Source organism: Aquarana catesbeiana, linkage group LG07 (genome assembly GCF_042186555.1).
Source record: "Aquarana catesbeiana isolate 2022-GZ linkage group LG07, ASM4218655v1, whole genome shotgun sequence".
In the NCBI taxonomy this organism is placed as follows: domain Eukaryota; kingdom Metazoa; phylum Chordata; class Amphibia; order Anura; family Ranidae; genus Aquarana; species Aquarana catesbeiana.
In genome coordinates, this window is record NC_133330.1 from 108,930,967 (window position 1) to 108,951,499 (window position 20,533).

Here is a 20,533-nt window from a genome sequence, read left to right on the forward strand (position 1 = left end):
CTTTACCCCTGATGCCTGCATACTTAGATGTGCCTGTTTTAATTATCAACCATGTGAGTTGCTTAATGTTGAATCTTCATTAAATGTAACCATATTTCTACACTTAAAAGGTGCCTCTTCTCTTTTATACTCAGTTGTGACACTTACTTATATCAAGACTTTGCTTATCAAGCCAAAATTTATAAAAAAATAAAATAAAAAATAGCTTTTCTTGCAAAACACTCTCAAACCAAGTTACTCTCAATCCAAGGTTTTACTGTATTCAGTAAATACAAACTGCTAAATATCTTTTCTCATCAGCAGTTTATAGCAGTCTTGTGACTTCTATCAGTGTCCAGCTGAGCAATGGTTAAAGTTTGTAGGAGGAGTTTAATTTCTCTCCTCAATGTCCTATGAGGCTGCAGGACCCCTCACCCTCTGTCTGGGCAGTGCCCATTGGCTCCGATCACATGCACCCTCACAAAAACAAAAGTGCCCCCAAGACTCTGTACTGTTTGGAGATGGCTCGGGGGACAGTAAAAGGGGAGGATCAGAGAAGAAAGAATGAAACAGCCTTTTTACACAATGCACAGGATTAACCCCTTAAGTTCCACAATGAGCATAACAAGCATACTTTACTGTATATGCAGACTGAAGCTGGAAGCAGTTATCACAGTGATGGACATGCAGCCCCATTTTGTGTGGTTGCCAGGTTACTGAACATACTAAAGATTAACACAGTGTGCCAAAAAACACAATATAAAAGAAAGAGACTTGCTACACTGCCCTCCATTCAGCCACTACGGGTAGCCAACATTTTTCTTTTCTCCTCGGAGTACTGCAGAAAGGCACACTGCCTCTACAGAAATATTACCCCCCCCTTCCACCAACTAAGCAAGCCCCCATCCACCCCCCCCCCCCCCCATGCTGGCAGGTGGACAATCCATGCTCCTGCAAGTACTCTGCTCAAAAGCAACGTTTGAATAGTATGATTCCCTCACCTCCACTGGTATACACCTCCAGCTGACGGTTGATGTTGGATTTGTCCACTAGAGAATGCAGGACATTCAGAACACTGTGCACATTCCAGATTTTAGGGTTAGTGCGTAGGAATTCAATCTCTTCCTCTGACTTCTTGGCAGTCTTGCATCGATACTGGCTAAATGACTGGAACTAAAGTATTGGAAAGATAGCTCAAGCCAAAAAAGTCTTAAACCCAATATTTACATATCAAAACACATTGAACAAAAATTTGATACAGAAGCATCTGTCATTTAATACCTGGTATATAAACTCATCAATAATGTCCCACAGCCACTGGTTAGGCAACTCCAAGGGAGCTGGACCATCTGCATCTACAAAGGTAAGATGAAAATTATACCCTGTTCTTCCATTTAATACATTTATACAATTTGATTCACCCAGTTTTCAGAAACACTTACTAAGAATGTAATTAAAAAGGTTGCAGTAGTTGTAATAGGATTCAAATCGTTGCTCCAATGTGGGTCCTCCCTACAGACACAAATGCAGTTAGTTAAATGAAAACCAAAGGCATCCAGGCAAGCACTTTTATGGTGTGTCCTGTATGAAATGGTGTGCAGATAAAAACAAGGCAGATCAAACACTGAAAAATACTACTCCCCCCCCCACCCCGTACTCCCTACAGCCACACCACTAATAAATTCCCAAGGAATACTTACACTGACTTTCGCATATATGTGTCTGAAGTATAGTTCTTTATATAGTATTAGGAACACTGCATCTGAAAGAAAGAAAATAAAGTAACTAGAAAAGCTACAATTTCTGGGGAAATTGTGTGAAGTGTTCTTGCCTCCACCAGTAGTCTACAAGCATTATCAAGCCTCGCAGATGAAGGTATGACCACATGCATTTGGGGGGGTCTCAGCATCTTGTGTTTACAACCACTGTTTCCTAGCAACGCTCATGCCCTGTTTATGCTTTATAACCACTGCTCAATACACAATACACAGGATCATGATGGCTATAATAACTGTGCAGTACTTCAAACAGTCGTATTTTAAAAACTATAAATCCTACAGCGAAGAGCTTTATATTGTGAGAATCACAAGACCGAGACCTAGATTTTGATGCATAGTATGTCTCTGAAATATTTAAAATGGAGGCACGGTCGCAGTTTAGATATTGCCCTTCAAATTTGGGGGGGGGCTAGAGTGGCGTTTCAATGAATGTCAATGGACGGCATGAGTTGCAAACAAATGGTCATATTGTGAAAACTATCAGGACTATGGCTTAGCCAATGACATGTTTAGTGGCAGCAGGGATAGCTGAACGTTTTGATATAAGATTTGTGTAGATGGGCTTGAAAATGAGGGAGTGGTGGCAGTTTAGAAATCATGTCCTGATTTTTCAGCTTTTGTCACCTCCCACTCTAGTTTTGAACATTTTGCCCATTCATTCCTATGGGACCAATTTCGCAGCAAAAACGACGATATTTTGTGAACCATTCCGCGAAAAGTTCCACAAAGTAACAGCACACCAATCGGGAACAATCCGCACATTTCGGTATATTACTTGCCTATGTAGTGTAAAAACTGTGGGAGGAGTTAGGGTGGAAAATTTGGCTATAATAATAAGAATAATATATATGTGAGATAACAGTAAGTGGTCTTGCTATGCAAGAACACTTAACTAAGCAGAGGGTGACGACTGTTGACACTCTGAAGACTGATGGGTTTGCATCAAATCGGAACTCCAGATACAAATACTTTTATGTAAATAAATTCTTCAAATATCCACAATAGGATATAATATTTTGTATGCACCAAATGTCATTGCAAACCCAGATATTGCCATATAAAACATTGGTGACATCACTGTGCTACAATTATCCTTTGCAGACAGAAGAGCTGTGGGCGGGATGTAGCAGGTACATTCACTACAGGCTGCCTGCAGAAAACTAGAAGGGCAAAGTATAGAAGTTGTTTAGTGCTGGATTACTACACAAATCCAAACAGCAAAATTCAAGTAAGAATACACGTGCCTTTTTAGAGGATATATAATTATTCTGGAGTTCAGCTTTAAGCACAATAACTGTTGTAGCATTGATTACCAAGATGTACAGTCTGTCTGCATATTTAAAATCATCTCCAATTTAAAGACCAATAAAATAAGTATATATTTTCTCATTCTTACCATTTCCAACTTGGGGAGCAATGGCTTCTGCTTCAGGCCAGGGAGAGCTCTTAAAGAAACGTTCTGTTAACTTTGCCCAACTGCATTACAAATGGAGTGCAAATGAGTTGAAGTTGTCTAACATACACAAAGCAACATAAACACATGGGCATTCTAAATACTAAACTGCAATGCCACATCTGTCAATTATAAACAGGGCAAGCAGTAGAAATGTATTTAAGAATGCTTAAAGTGGTTGTAAAGGTAGGTGTTGTTTTACCTTAATGCATTCTCTGCAATAAAAAGGTAAAAAAAACTTTTCTGTTCTGCTCCCCCACCAAGCTCCCCTAAATACTTACCATTGCACAGAGCAGGCAAGTATACCATGTTTGTCATTTTTAAAACAAATCCCTTTACAATCACTTTAGACAAACATATGTCTACTGAATTTCGAAATATAAACAAAATAGAAAGATATGCTGTTACAACTACATCACCATTATGTGTACAGCCAAAGGAAACACCATACAGAGTTGCTCGGTAAGTAATGTCAAAACAGCAAAAATAGAAAATACTTGGTACAAACCCAAGTAGGTGAGCGGGTACGGACAAATGGAAGAGTTCCATAACGGCAAATTAAAATGATACCAGCTAAGCTGGGCGAATAGGCCTAACTGAAAATGAGTAGTACGAAAGGAGGAAGAAGAGAGGGAGGGGATAAAAGAAAGAGAAAAACAACAGAGAGGACCAGAGGAGGTAGTGGGTCTCCCACTGTGAGCAACAGGTTAAGGACAAACCCCCGAAAAGGTGACAGCTGGTCCTGGACAGATGCAATAGTGTCAGGTAAGCCACAGGCGTAGCAGGATAGAACAGCCGTTGCTACCTAGGGGCTACTTTAATTACTTTAAAGTCACTGTTACTTAAATTTAAGTCCAAACATAAGAGTTACCCTTTAACAATTCTTCTGCTGCACAGTCACATTGTAAAGTCGAACTGTAAATCAACACTTTCAGGAGTGTTGATCTCCCGTGTCTCCTGCAGCACTCAGCAGTTTCTCTTACCAACCCCTACTACCTCACTACTATATTCTGTAGCAACGTAATAGTCAACAAAAAAATGGGTTAACAGACCCAAATGGCTATAATCAGTCTCTAATCATTTACATTAGAAGTTTAATTTAGCGAACCCTTTCCCATCTGTAAATAAGTGTCCCCCAATTCAAACTTCCATGCTGGGGACACATTCATAAAATGTCCCTTTTGAAGGCCAACAGCGCATGACACTTTGCATAGCTGCTGGCTCTCAATCCCAGCTGTCCCTAGCACAACTTGAGGGATTCCTGATCATGTGATGGAAATACGATTTGAATCCTGTATAATAATAAAAATAAATAATATTGTGATTACTATGTCAGCTGTGACACAGGAAACGAATGCAGCCACCATATCCAAGGACTGGTAAGCTACAATATATATTGGGTTTAGATACACTTTAATAAAAAGAATAGGAAAAAAAAAAATGTTTACATAAGCATAAAAAGCATTTCTGTTAAAATAAAAATGTAACAAATAAAATGCTGCTATGCCCTTAAAAACCATATAAAGCTTAAAGTGTTCATTAACCCTAAAAAATATATTGTTCCCATTTCTTTAAAGCATGTTATACAGCACAGTGCTTGTGCTGTGTACTTTGGCCCCCTGTATCACCTGAAATGCCTGGGTGATCCTGCCAGTTTCTGTCCTCCCCGCTATACAGTGACCACGATAATTAGGGCTGCTAAACCCTGACACCGTGATCAGAGTAACATGCCTCAGTCAGCCACAGACCTGCTCTCTGTATCTGTCTCCCTCTGTCCCCCCCCGCTTGTCAGCTCCCCGGTCCTCTCCTCCTGCACAAAAAAAGAAAAAAAAAGTGTTTTTCTTCTATAGTTCCGTCTATTATATAATATTGAGCTCCCCAAAAGATGTAATTTTAAAAAATATGCGGTATAATAGCTTACTTCAGAGCGTCGTTCGGCGCTCACGTGACTGCCCGCTGGTCTCCTCTCCTCCTCTCTTGACGTCAGCAGGGGTTTCCCAGCACCTCTCCCTGCAGCTATCAGATCGGGACAGGAGACAGGCAGGCAGTCAGCTGAGCGCTCTGAAGTAAGCTATTATTCCACATATTTTTAAAAATGACATCCACTCAGGGGGGCTTAGTGTTATATACCAGAGGGAACTATAGAAGAACATTTTTGACCTTAACACACACACACACTTTAACCAAAACATACTAAATCTAGTCTGGGCATCTATGACTTCAGGTCATTAAAGTGGTACCTAAAAGTGGACCTTCATTCAAAAGTGAAAGTGCTATTTGGACAGAAACCTGCTCCTACCTTCTCACCTTGGCAAGAATGACATGCGCATAGGCGACATGTCACAGGTCCCAGGGGGCTGCAGAACCAGTCCCACATTACCACACCATCTCATGCATGTACAGTGCTTTCCTCAGAAGTCACAGCTGGCTTTTGTTTGTCAGGTGGCAGCACTGTGGACCCACAGAGGATAGAAGAATCGGCTGCTGGAAGACAGTGCTGGACTTCAGGCACTAGTAAGTACCTGAACCTTAAGAGTCAGCAACTACAGTATTTGTATTTAAGTTGTGAAGCTGAAGGGTGGATTAAAGGGTTATTTTCACAAACTAGATAAAGAGCTTAAAAACAGTTTATATAGAAAACAGCAATGTAATGTAAATGACACTGCTATGCTTTGTAAATAGAAAGGCATTTTTCATTTAATCCCATCTTACACTGAGGGAAACTATTCTTTACATACTAAAGTCTGAGTTTTGTTTTTTTTGGCAGTTGAAGAGCTCAGCTCTTGGTTAACATTTAAGATAGGTAGATTAGCCACTATATTCACTCTTCATACCAGTATAACAGCTGCTGAGATAAAATCAGCCACATTGGGAGAACAGCAGTTTGAATGTGTTGGCTGACCTAGAGCTGCACTTTGAGGAGTAGAAAAGCACATCCACTATTTTTTTGACTATATGGATTGGTTGTTTTAGCAATCAATGGTCATACCTGTTCTCATAAATATCTTGAATCTCATAAACCTTTTGGTCAATGACATCACTGGATACTCGACTGGCTTGTAGTTCATACACCTTCTGGTCAATTAAATCAGACACAGTCTTGTGGAAATATTGGATGAAGTTTTTGATGACCTCGGGGATGACCTGGTATGTCTGCTGCTCATACTGGCGCTCATAAGCTAGATCCTGTTTAGGATCACCTAAAACATAGGAAGAAACAAAATAGTCAACATCCCAATTTGAACAGATCCAAGAGAAGCTTAAAAATATCTTGAACTCTTGAAAAGTCCACAAGTGCATGCGCTTAGACATCTACCAATCTATCGAGATGAGAAGCCTTTGAAAGTCAAAAGCTCTTGGAACATTTTTTTTTTCTTTAAAGATGATCATTCCTCTGATATTACCTCCACAAGTAGGAAACCTACATATGTATAAAGCTATCAGCTGGGAACAAGGATCAATGGCTTATGTACCCCAATGTTGATAGAAAACTGCTCACTCATGCACAGTCTGAAAATTCTGAAGACAGCACAATCCTAACATTAGCTGGGGCGCCAAGTAAATCTCTCCTCCGCCCTTCGTTCCACACCAACAAACCTCTGGTGCTCCTCAAATTATTAGTGATCATATCATTCTCAAAAGGTAGTATAGGTAATCTTGGACTTTCAACCCTCATGTTCCTGCAGTCAATGCCAACCTGACAGCTATTCTGCACCCCCCCTGCAGTCCCTCTATCTCTCTAGAGATGCTTCCATGTTCCAAGCCTCACCATGGACTCTCTTCAACTGTGCTTCCACCATTCCTTAATCATATACTGCTACAGGTTCTATTTCAGCATATCTTAGAATAAAAATAGCTTCTCGCGTTGGGTCTAAGAAGGTAAACCCATTCATATAATTATAGACATGGCATATTATGCTAACCAGATGAGATATTTTATCTAAAAATCATGCTGTATGTTCAGGATCTCAGACAAAGGCAAGGATAAAAGGGACTATAATCACTATCCTTAGTCACCAAAAATCATCTATACACATCCACTATTTAACGTCCCTGTTATCTATTTTTTTTTTAAATTGTTTCTAATGTCCTTTGAGCTCCTGAATTTCTACATAAATCGGACTTTATGTATAAGTTTGCATTTGCGCATGAGCATGGTACAATCAGATGCTGTACAAGCCTGTAACCACTTGTAAACAAACAAACTGAAACTGGAATTGACCAAATCCTCGTTGCTTCCAGTTTCATTCATCACAGAGGAGGGGTGGGTACAAGTGTACCTGACTTTCCTCTGCGGGCAGCCGGATAAATAGGTTGCAATGATCCCAGGCTTCTGGCTTGCACCAGAAAGCCCAGGAATGGCAGTGCCCTGTAGAGGTGATCAGGTAGCTGTGTTGGATCATTTCTACAGGAAAGCCCATATAGTGGCTGAAAAAAAAAATGCAGCTGTAGCCATGTTCCTGGTATCACCGCTTGTTCCCGAGGCCGTATGGGAAGTGGTTAAAGCATTTCTAAAGGGAAAAAAAAAAACAAAAACACACCACCACCAGCCACAGCTTCGCTGCGTGGGCAGGTGCAGAGGACACGTCCGACAACAGAAGCTCCATAGTAACTCTGGGTGACGTCATTCCCCATTCATTTCACAGCCGTTGTCGGACGTGTACTCAGAGCTTCCGCCGCCGAAGATCAGGTCGGATCGCCTGCAGAAAATGTATACTGATTTTTTTTCTTTACAGGGCTAGATAGGTTAGTGTTAGAAATGCAGGGATTTTTTTTTTTTTTTTTTTTTTTTTTTTTAGCATGGACTTCCACTTTAAGTACTCACCGATAAAAAACTACCGATAGCTACCGCAACTTTTTGTTTACACTTTAGCGGTCAGCAATAGTACAAAGCATTGAAAAGTTATTTTACAAATGAAATAAAATAAATGTTTTTTTATTAATTTTGCGCTATTTTCAATGTGAAATGTGTAAATATATGTTAAAGGTGTAAAAATATTAATGAACAAAGCAAAAAAAATAAAAAAAGTTTTAATTATTAATAGTTTAAAAAATAGAAGTAAATAAAAAAAATCAGCAGGAAAAAAATTAATTAAATGGAGGAGAATAAGGAGTTTAGGCTGATTAGAGTAAATTAAGGATTTATAAGGGGTTAAACAGAGAAACAATTTAATAAAAACTCAAAAAAAAAAAAAATTCCATTCGCTTTAAAATGGTTGTAAACCCTTAACAACCACTATTTGCTACAGGTAAGCCTATAATTAGGCTTACCTGTAGCTACACTGGATACCTCCTAAACTAGCACGGTTTTGGAGATATCCCCTGTATTTGCATGTGCCAATGTCATCGGTACATGCGCACTGAAGCACTGGCACGTACGTGCCGTTGTTTCAGTTAGCCTGTGCCGTTACCGGCGGCTCTGGTCATTGTCAGTGACGTCATCACAGCTCCGGTCAATCACAGCGACAGAGCCCGCGATACCCGGAAGTAACTCCGGGAGCGATGTCGGCCACCGGAACGGTGAATGAGGTCCGCTGCGGGAACTTCGATCTCAGGTAAGTAATTCATAATGAGCTAGTAGCAGACTGAAGTTCATCCCTTTGAGCTGTAAATGAACAGAAAGATACAAAAGTTCATTTTTATCTCGCTTTCAGCGCTGAGCAATGTTGTTGATATACATTGCCGACTGTTTTTTTGACAGCTGTGAGCAGGGAACTGCTCTGCACTGATTACATGAATTGTCCAAATACTGGATTCAAATTGTGTGGGGGGTTGAATCGAGATCACAATCATGCAGCTCTATTGGGTGGATTAAAAAAAAAAAAAACAAAAAACAAACAAAAAACAAACAAAAACACAAATGGAAGCAAAAACACACTACATGCTTTTCTTCAGCTTCCCCATTGAACCAAACAAGCACCATTTTGCATTTAAAAAAGTCCCTGACCCTTTCCAAAAATGCAGCAGCTGAAAAAAGCATACATGTGAATGTGTCACATAGGAAACCATATTAAATGAACTGTAGTGCTTTTCTTCAAAAAGCACCAAAAACGCATAGATGTGAACTGAGCCTCAAGGGCAAACACGCTTTTGTCCTAATATAATATAGGTCTATAAATGAAGGTGATCTGCTAAGAATACTGGTGGAGTCTTGTGGTGTTTTCACATACAATTAAAGGTTAGCAAGCACAAGTAAAGGAGGATTGCACTTTATTGAACTGAGAGATAGAGAGATAGACACACACATATACACACACACACACACACACACACACACGTGTATGGAAGGGAAATACTAAGGATATGCACATTGGAGTTCATTTTTGGACTGGTTATTTTGAGACTGCATTGCTTTATAACACGTTATGTAGCGTATGTAAGGGGGACACACCATTACTATTATATTATCATTATTTTTATACTGGTTGGTTATAATTACATGTTGTTTATTTGGTGAAACAATATATAAAAACACAGATTAGAACACCCACCCCTATGGAGAGGGTGTCACCACTACTGTTCACCATTTAAATATATTTCCATAAAAATGTATTTTTTACTATTATTTTTATATTTTTTTGGTAGCACTGCATTTTTTCTGTTGTACTTCGTTTAGGAATGGGGACACATATCAATGTTGGCAGCTACCCACATGTTAGTGGCTCGATTGGATTGAGGTGATTGTGCGGTTAGCCTATTAAGTACATGTATTAGATTGCCTCCAGATACTTGACAAATGCATGTACAAAACATCCACCAGGGGCAGACTCCAAAAACAGAATTAAAAGTTGTTACAACTACTTAAAAGTGATTGTAAAGTCTCGTTTTTTTCCTATAAAAATAACAAACATGTTATACTTACCTGCTCTGTTGCAGTAGATTTGCACAGAGCAGCCAGGATCCTCCTCTTCTCGGGTCCCTCTTCTGTGATCCTGGCCCCTTCCCTCCTGTTCAGTGCCCCAAAGCAAGCAGCTTGCTATGGGGCACCCGAGCTGAGTCACAGCTCCCTGTGTCCATTCAAACATGGAGCCCCGCCCCTTTCCCCTGATTGGCTAGCTGACAGAGCAGCGGGAGCCATTAGCTCCACTTCTGTGTCTCAGCCAAGCAGGAAGGAGAATCTCGGACGGCTGAGACACTCGTGGACATCGCTGGACAGAGAGGGACCTCAGGTAAGTGTTAGGGGGACTGCTGCACACAGAAAGCTTTTTATCTTAATGCATTAAGATAAAAAAAAAAACCTTCTGCCTTTACAACCCCTTTAATTTTAGCAAGTAATTGGAAAAGATTGTCCGACAGTTTTTTCTCATTTTCACAGTAAACAATCAGCTTAACCCTTTCATGACTAAGCCTATTTTTGAAATTTGGTGTTTACAAGTTAAAAATCCGTATTTTTTGCTAGAAAATTACTTAGAGTTCCCAAACATTATATATATTTTTTTAGCAGAGAATCTAGAGAATAAAATGGCGATTGTTGCAATATTTTTTATCACACGGTATTTGTGCAGCGGTGTTTTAAACGCAAATTTTTGGAAAAGGGACACTTTCATGAATTTTAAAAAATCCAAACAGTAAAGTTACCCCAATTTTTTTGTATAATGTGAAAGGTGTTACGCCGAGTAAATAGATACCAAACATGTCGCCCTTTATACTTGCACGCACTCGTGGAATGGCGACAAACTACGGTACCTATGAATTTCCATAGGCGACACTTTAAAATTATTTTTACGGTTACCAGGTTTGAGTTACAGAGGAGGTCTAGGGCTAGAATTATTGCTCTCGCTCTGACGATCGCGTCGATACCTCACATGTGTGATTTGAACACCGTTTACATATGCGGGCGCGACTTCCGTATGAGTTTTCTTCGTTGCGCGAGCTCACGGGGACAGGGGCACTTTAAAAAAAAATTTTTTTTTTTTTAAATTTATTTTTTTACTTTATAAATTGTGTTTTAAAAAAAAAAATTTTTTTTTACTTTTATTGCTGTCACAAGGAATGTAAACATCCCTTGTGACAGTAATAGGTAGTGACAGGTACTCTTTATGGAGGGATGGGGGGGGTCTAAAAGATGATGGAAGTACCAACAGCAGAACACCAGCTATTGTGTGTTCGGGCCCCTCTCCCATCGCCAATAAAAGTGATCTTAGTCGCAGAGACCACTATTATTGGAAACCAGAGTGCCCACTGAAGAAGAGGATACCGGGGTTATGACAGCTAGCTGCTGCCATAACAAAGATATCCCTCTTCAAAGTTAAGACCTATATCAGCGTGCGGCGGTCCGGAAGTGGTTAAAACATGACTTGCATTTTTTGGCTGGAGTTCTACTTGAAAACTTTCTCAATAACAAAGTATTGCTAAAAAAAAGTTATAATTGTGTTTACACATTTAGTGACAATGGAGCATAGTTATTTCTGATACATTCTGGCAACAAAAGTCTAGATATACAAAATCCATTTTAAACAATCTAAAAAGTACAGTACATATGTCAAGACAATCATTAAAGTGGTTGTTAAGCCACTTTCACATCATCATACCATTGCCTCTGTCTTCTAATCCTGTGTGCCTGTGTGAGCGATTTAAAAAAAAAAAAAAAAAAAAAAAAAAAAAAAAAAAAAAAAGCCTGCTATATCTAATTTCACAGCTCTTCTCAGTGATCACATGATCAGCTGGCTTTCTCCTCTCCCAGTCTGACAGATGCAGCAGGCGGGGCCAAGATTCCCCTGCTGAAGTCACTCGAGAGAAAAGGAGAGGAGAGAGAGCCGGCCGATCAGGTGACCGCTGAGAAGAGCTGTGTATAGAGCTATAGCAGGGTTTTTTTTATAAATTATTCACACAGGGGATGGTATGAAGATGTGAAAGTTATTTGAGCAGCAGGAGTTGCAGGGGCAGGCCCTGTCACTAGCTGACAGACAGGGAGGGAGGGAGGGGGGAGGGAGCACAGAGGAGACAGACAGCAGGGCTGCGGAAGACGGAGGCAAGGAAACTGACCACGATGTCTGGGCTCAGCAACCATGATACACCGTGGTCAGTTTACAAAGGGGAGGGCATAGCCAGGCAGGATCAGCCAGGTATTACAGGCGATAAAGGGGGCCAAATGACACAGCACAAGCACTGTGCTGTATAAAATGCTTTAAAGAAACAGGATTTTTTTTTTTTTCTTTTTGGGGTGGGTTAACAAACGCTTTAACTGCTATGAATACAGCACTGGGAGCTGAACACAAGGATTTGCAGCTAGTGATGTCATTTGTTAGTCATGTTCCAAATAAATCACTGTCCCCATGCACTTTACCACTGTGCAAGTAAAACATTTCATGGTTGTTAAACAAATAAGGGCTCTAATGAAATCAAAATATATTGTGTCATTAATTTTAAAATAACTTTGGCAGACTGTGCTACAAATTAACATTAGAATGATTAAAATATAAAATACGTTTGTTTACATACCTGTGTGCGCATCATAATCTGCTTGATAATTGTATGGATCATAGGAGGTACCCTAAAAAAAATAAATAAAAAAAAATTTAAAAAAAAGGGGGATCAAACAAACATTAGAATAACAAACACGTGACTCAGAGTGATACTAAAGTTTGTTTTTTTTCTTTAAAAATAACAAACATGTTATACTTACCTGTCTGTGCAGTGGTTTTGAACAGAGCAGCCCAGATCTCTTCCTCTCGTGTCCCTCGCCGATGCTCCTGGCACCTCCCTCCTGCTGAGTGCCCCACACAGCAGTTTTCTATGGGGGCACCTGACCCGCTGCTCTGTGTGTCCTCTCTCTCTCTCATTGGCCCACTGAACTGATTGACAGCAGTGGGAGCCAATGGTGCTGCGCTGCCGTCTCAACCAATGAGAGAGAGGAGGGAGAGTCCCAGGCAGCAGACACACTTCCGCAACATTGCTGGTTCAAAATGGGCTCAGATAAGTATTATGGGGGCTGCTGCACACAGAAGATTTTTTTATCTTAATGCATAGAATGCATTAAGATAGAAACAACCTTCTGACTTTACAACCACTTTAAAAGAGTTGAATTTTTTTCCACTGATCTAAATAACAGACACAATTTTCAGACCACTGCACCCTGTGCTGTATATTACAAACTCCTATTCCACTGCAGAAGCTATTCTGTTACGTACACGTTGCTACAAATAATTTAGAACGCCACACTTAATTCTTTAAAGCACATACTGTACAATGCCACAATAGACACTGTTCTGTATTTTTACGTAGATCTATGCATGTTACTTTACATACACAGTTTGTACCCCTGCACTCTGAACTATACTGTACATGACAAAGTCCAAACCCACTGCATTCTGTATAAAATACTGTACATGACATAGTCCAGACCCCCTTCACCCTGTGTACCATACTGTACATGACATAGTCCAGACCCCCTGCACCCTGTGTACTATACTGTATATTAGGAAGTCCACAGCTATACTGTACACCAAAAAATCCAGAGCCCTTCATTCCATCTACTATACTGTTCAGGTCATAATCCAGAGCCATGCATTCTGTGTACTATACTGTACGCGACAATCTGAAGTCCTGGATTCCATGTACTATACTGTACCCAACATAATCTAGAGCCCTGCAATCCATGTACTTATCGGATTTGTAAATGTGTGCAGACTAAATCCGTTTAACGCATACTGTTAGACAGGATAATTTTGTTGTCTGCAGGCTGGTCGGTAAATTGAGCTTGGAATTTCTTTGATTTTGTTTTGTATGCATTGCCTTTTCATGTGCTCCTTGCTGCAAAGTCCAACAAGTGAGGGCAGTGACCATTGGTTTGTACTGTTGAAATATTGGTGAGGGGATACACTGGACACCTTTACTGCCATAGTTCTATGTGCTGGGTGTCCAGTGCACCTCTGTGCCTTTAAGACGGGATGGGCTCCCTCCAGGCTCACCTGCCCTCTAGCCTATCCATTATAATGCATATGCTTCCACTGTGGAGGCTCTCAAACTTTAGAGTTAGGACTACAGAAATTACTGGGGTGTCTTGACAGGGCCTGTCGCTTACACCTGGTTTTGCAAATGTGTGCAGACTAAACCCCTGTTTAACACATACTGTTAGACAGGATCATTTCGTTGTTTGCTGGCTCGTTGGTAAGTTGAGCAGGGAATTTCTTTGGTCTTGTTTTACATGCGTTGCCCTTCCATGTGCGCTTTTTCTGCAAAGGCTAGTTAGAGGTGAGGGCAGTGGCTATTTGTTTATACTGTACCCGACAGTCTGGAGCCCTAGATTTTGTGTACTATAATGTACGCAACATAATCCAGAACCCTGATTTCCGTATACTGTACGCAACATAACCCGGAGCCCTGCTTTCCTTGTACTATACTGTACGCAACATAACAAGGAGCCCTGCATTCCGTGTACTATACTGTACGCAACATAATCCAGAGCCCTGCTTTTCATGTACTATACTGTATGCAACATAACCCGGAACCCTGCTTTCCTTGTACTATACGCAACATAATCCGGAGCCCTGCATTCCGTGTACTATACTGTACACAACATAACCCGGAGCCCTGCTTTCCATGTACTATACTGTATGCAACATAACCAGGAGCCCTGCTTTTCGTGTACTATACTGTATGCAACATAACCAGGAGCCCTGCTTTCCTTGTACTATACGCAACATAACCCAGAGCCCTGCATTCCGTGTACAATACTGTGGGCAACATAACCCAGAGCCCTGCTTTCCGTGTACTATACTGCACACAACAATCTAGAGCCCTGCATTCCGTGTACTATACTGTACGCAACATAACCCGGAGCCCTGCTTTCCGTGTACTATACGCAACATAACCCGGAGCCCTGCTTTCCATGTACTATACGCAACATAATCCGGAGCCCTGCATTCCATGTACTATACGCAACATAATCCAGAGCCCTGCTTTTCATGTACTATACTGTACACAACATAAGCCGGAGTCCTGCTTTCCTTGTACTATACACAACATAATCCGAAGCCCTGCATTCCATGCACTATACTGTACGCAACATAACCCGGCGCCCTGCTTTCCGTGTACTATATTGTATGCAACATAACACGGAGCCCTGCATTCCGTGTACTATACTGTACGCAACATAATCCAGAGCCCTGCTTTTCATGTACTATACTGTATGCAACATATCCCGGAACCCTGCTTTCCTTGTACTATACGCAACATAATCCGGAGCCCTGCATTCCGTGTACTATACTGTACACAACATAACCCGGAACCCTGCTTTCCTTGTACTATACGCAACATAATCCGGAGCCCTGCATTCCGTGTACTATACTGTACACAACATAACCCGGAGCCCTGCTTTCCATGTACTATACTGTATGCAACATAACCAGGAGCCCTGCTTTTCGTGTACTATACTGTATGCAACATAACCAGGAGCCCTGCTTTCCTTGTACTATACGCAACATAACCCAGAGCCCTGCATTCCGTGTACTATACTGTGGGCAACATAACCCAGAGCCCTGCTTTCCGTGTACTATACTGCACGCAACAATCTAGAGCCCTGCATTCCGTGTACTATACTGTACGCAACATAACCCGGAGCCCTGCTTTCCGTGTACTATACTGTACACAACATAACCCGGAGCCCTGCTTTCCATGTACTATACTGTATGCAACATAACCAGGAGCCCTGCTTTTCGTGTACTATACTGTATGCAACATAACCAGGAGCCCTGCTTTCCTTGTACTATACGCAACATAACCCAGAGCCCTGCATTCCGTGTACTATACTGCACGCAAAAATCTAGAGCCCTGCATTCCGTGTACTATACTGTACGCAACATAATCCGGAGCCCTGCATTCTGTGTACTATACTGTACACAACATAACCCGGAGCCCTGCTTTCCATGTACTATAGTGTATGCAACATAACCAGGAGCCCTGCTTTTCGTGTACTATACTGTATGCAACATAACCAGGAGCCCTGCTTTCCTTGTACTATACGCAACATAACCCAGAGCCCTGCATTCCGTGTACTATACTGTGGGCAACATAACCCAGAGCCCTGCTTTCCGTGTACTATACTGCACGCAACATAACCCAGAGCCCTGTTTTCCGTGTACTATACTGTACGCAACAATCTAGAGCCCTGCATTCCGTGTACTATACTGTATGCAACATAACCCGGAGCCCTGCTTTCCGTGTACTATACGCAACATAACCCGGAGCCCTGCTTTCCGTGTACTATACGCAACATAATCCGGAGCCCTGCTTTCCGTGTACTATACGCAACATAATCCGGAGCCCTGCATTCCATGTACTATACACAACATAATCCGGAGCCCTGCATTCCATGTACTATACGCAACATAATCCAGAGCCCTGCTTTTCATGTACTATACTGTACGCAACGTAAGCCGGAGTCCTGCTTTCCTTGTACTATACACAACATAATCCGAAGCCCTGCATTCCATGCACTATACTGTACGCAACATAACCCGGCGCCCTGCTTTCCGTGTACTATATTGTATGCAACATAACCAGGAGCTCTGTATTCCGTGTACTATACTGTGGGCAGCATAACCCGGAGCCCTGCTTTCCGTATACTATACACAACATAACCCGGAGCCCTGCATTCTGTGAACTATACTGTACACAACATAATCCAGAGCCCTGCTTTCCATGTACTATGCTGTATGCAACATAACCCGGAGCCCCGCTTTCCTTGTACTATACACAACATAATCCCGAGCCCTGCATTCCATGTACTATACTGTATGGAACATAATCCCGAGCCCTGCATTACGTGTACTATACTGTGCACAACATAACCCGGAGCCCCGCATTCCGTGTACTATACTGTATGCAACATAACCCGAAGCCCTGCTTTCCGTGTACTACACTGTACGCAACATAACCCGGAGGCCTGCTTTCCTTGTACTATACGCAATATAATCCGGAGCCCTGCATTCCGTGTACTATACACAACATAACCCGGAGCCCTGCATTCTGTGTACTATACTGTGCACAACATAACCCGGAGCCCTGCATTCTGTGTACTATACTGTATGCAACATAACCCAGAGCCCTGCTTTTGTACTATACATTTACACAACAGTCTGGAGCCCTGCATTGTGTGTACTATGATGCACATTATAAATCTTGATCACTGCATTTTGTATACTGGGGTGTACATGACATATTCAGTCACCGCATTGTGAATATGACAGTCTGGACACCAGTATTCTACTATGTATTATACTGAACAAGACAGTCTCAAACCCTGCATTCTATATACTGTACATGACATAGTCTGGAGCACTATAATTTGTATACTGTGCTATACACTATATACCCCAATCTGCTGCACTGTAATTTATAAATGAATTGTATAGACTTTTTGCTAGTCTGAATAGTACATTTCTATGGTGTAGATAGAAAATCTTAAAGAACTACTAGGCTTGTCCCTGGAAAATGTATATACAAATATTTCGATACAGTCTAAAGCTCGATCTCACTTCATCGCCATTATAACCATAGTGACATTCGGCCCTCTCATGGAAGCAACGCCAATACATGATCTCTAATGACCAGACTCACCTCGTATTCCTCTTTCGCGTAAGACATGGTCAGTGGCTGCAGTACAACACAAGCCGAATCCGGCAACTACACCGCACACAGAGTAAGAAAGAGAGCGCCACTTCCGGCGATCAGATATTACCTAATTTCCGGTACGGGGCTACTCCAATCATTGATGTCTTTTTAGACTCAATGTCCTGGCCATTGGTTCTCACGCAGGAGCTGATTGGTGGTGGTCGGTCACATGGTCTAAAGCCAGCTGTGCTGTAGTATTGTCCATGGGAAGCACATGGAGGCGAGGTGTGCGTCTGCCCGGATAGGAGGTGATTGAAGACTGTGACCTATTGGAGAGACAGAGAATTGCATTTTACCGCCAAAGTCTGGTCATGCCAGCTATGTATTGCATGTTTAACACGATAATATTCGCAACTTTGTCAGTTTGCAGTGGGCCTGGTGTTAGATTATTTATTCCATGCATGCTAAATACTGCTTGGACCTTAAAGAAGGGGACATACCCCGAAAGCTTGTCCTGAAAAATTGTATGTTAGTGCAAATAAAAAAAGTATCACGGACAGTACTCAATTTTCTCATGCATGCTAAATGATAGCTACATAGATTAAAAATACATGAAATTCAACCAATAGAAAAAATATCAATAAACCAAACACCTGTATCTACAGAACTCTAAACCTGCTGTTCGTCTAGAGCTGTGATCTCCGAATTGTGGCCCGGCTTGACCGTGGGCAGGATGCAGTCCTTTGCTTGCCTTTATCTTTTCTCCCACTGACACCAAGGATGAGGCACTTGTCTTTTCAATGACACCAGCAGTGGGGTACTATTCCTCCTACTAAGGCCCCTTTCACACTGGGGCGGTGTCGGTGGTAAAACAGCGCTATTTTTAGCGCCGCTTTACCGTCGTTTAAGCGCTGCTGCAGCAGTGCTTTGTGGTGGTTTTAACCCTTTTTCGGCCGCTAGCTGGGGTTAAGACCGCCTTGCTAGCGCCCGAAAAAGGGTTAAAACCGCCTGCAAAGCGCTGCTACAGCAGCGCTATGCCATCGGTATAGCCATGCTTAGAGGTCGACCGATATATCGGCCGGCCGATATATCGGCCGATATTTGGCGTTTTTTACTTAATCGGCATCGGCCGATTGTGCTGATAAAAAAGGCCGATTATAACTTCAGCCGTGACTTGCAAATGACTTCTGTAATAGAAGTTAATGCAAGTTTCCCTAAGTTATCTGTGGAGAGGATTCTCCCCTCCTCTGGGCAGCCTGCCAAGTACGATAAGAAGATACATTTGTATCTCTTTCAGGTTCTTTTTATCAATAGACTGAACTCTGTGTGTAGAAGTTTTCAGTTTAACCATTTAAAGACTAAATCTGACACTTGTTGCTTACAAGTAAAAATCCTGTATTTTCTGCTAGAAAATCACTTAGAACCCCCAAACATTATATATATTTTTTTAGCAGAGACCCTAGGGAATAAAATGGTGATTGTTGCAATATTTTATGTCACACGGTATTTGCGCAGCGGTCTTTCAAACGCAATTTAAAAAAAAAAAAAATACAGTAATGAATTAAAAAAAAAAAAATAAGCAGTAAAGTTAGCCCATTTTTTTTCGTCCAAAAGTTTTGATTACCTGTTTTTGTGTATTTATTATTTAAGATAGTTTTTTTTTTTTTTTCTTTTTTTTTGGTTTTTTTTCTAAATTATACATACAAGTGAACTGATTGAAGGTTTGTTTTGTTTAATGTTTAAATGAAAAAAAATTTCTGTATTACTTAAGGCTGCTTTCACACTGGAGCGGGCAGGCGTTGATGGTAAAACGCTGCTAGTTTTAGTGGCGCTTTACCGTCATTTTAGAGGCGCTATTCGGCTGCTAGCGGGGCGCTTATAACCCAGCTAGCGGCCAAGGAAAGGTTAAATGCGCCCCTGAAGCGCCGCTGCCAAAACGCTTTGCAGGCGCTTCGGCAGCGGTGCGCATTCATTTCAATGGGCAGGAGTGGTGGAGCAGCAGTATACACCGCTCCAAAGATGCCGTTTGCAGGACTTTTTTTTACATCCTGCCAGCGCATCGCCTCAGTGTGAAAGCACTCGGGATCTCACACTGAGACTGCAGGGGAGCCGTTTTACAGGCACTTTACAGGTGCTATTTTTAGCCCAAAAGCGCCTGAAAAACGCCCCATTGTGAAAGGGGTCTAACTGTTAGATTTTATGAGATGAAGGGAAAAAAAAAAAATCGGCCAAATATATCGGCCCAAAAAAATCGGCATCACATATCGGCCATCGGCCACCGCGATTTCTAAATATCGGCATCGGCATCGGCCAGAGAAAAACCCATATCGGTCGACCTCTAGCCACGCTGCCCCACTGATTTCAATGGGCAGGAGCGGTGTATACACTGCTACTGCTCCTTCACCACTCCAAAGATGCTGCTAGCAGGACTTTTTTCAGTGTCCTGCCAGCGCACCGCTCCAATGTGAAAGCCCTCGGGGCTTTCACATTGGAGAGACTGTAGCGGCTTTTGCAGGCGCTATTTTTAGCGCTGTAGTGCCTGCAAAGCGTCCCAATGTGAAAAGGGTCTTACACCAAAAGTGGGTTACTATTCCTCCTACTAACACTAACAGTGGGGTACTATTCCTCCTACTAACACCAGCAGTGGGGTACTATTCCTCCTACTAACACCAACAGTGGGGTACTATTCCTCCTACTAACACCAACAGTGGGGTACTATTCCTCCTACTAACACCAACAGTGGGGTACTATTCCTCCTACTAACACCAAC

At 41.7% G+C, this 20,533-nt stretch overlaps 1 protein-coding gene across 2 annotated transcripts in view; it reads right to left on the bottom strand.

The window, feature by feature from the left end:
- Window positions 1-17,919, bottom strand: part of EIF3L (eukaryotic translation initiation factor 3 subunit L) — an 89,931-nt gene extending 72,012 nt beyond the window's left edge. Inside the window, exons 1-8 of one of the 2 annotated variants that reach the window (XM_073592612.1) lie at window positions 17,770-17,919; window positions 12,652-12,703; window positions 6,200-6,410; window positions 3,154-3,233; window positions 1,680-1,741; window positions 1,422-1,491; window positions 1,261-1,334; window positions 981-1,152 (exon numbers count right to left, since the gene is read on the bottom strand). In XM_073592612.1, the coding sequence (XP_073448713.1) occupies window positions 981-1,152; window positions 1,261-1,334; window positions 1,422-1,491; window positions 1,680-1,741; window positions 3,154-3,233; window positions 6,200-6,410; window positions 12,652-12,703; window positions 17,770-17,796 (748 nt within the window). In that variant the 5' untranslated portion in view covers window positions 17,797-17,919. Of the gene's footprint in view, window positions 1-980; window positions 1,153-1,260; window positions 1,335-1,421; window positions 1,492-1,679; window positions 1,742-3,153; window positions 3,234-6,199; window positions 6,411-12,651; window positions 12,704-17,769 lie in introns of those variants that run through there. The other variant, XM_073592613.1, reaches the window with a different exon arrangement.
- Window positions 17,920-20,533: the final 2,614 nt, after the last annotated feature.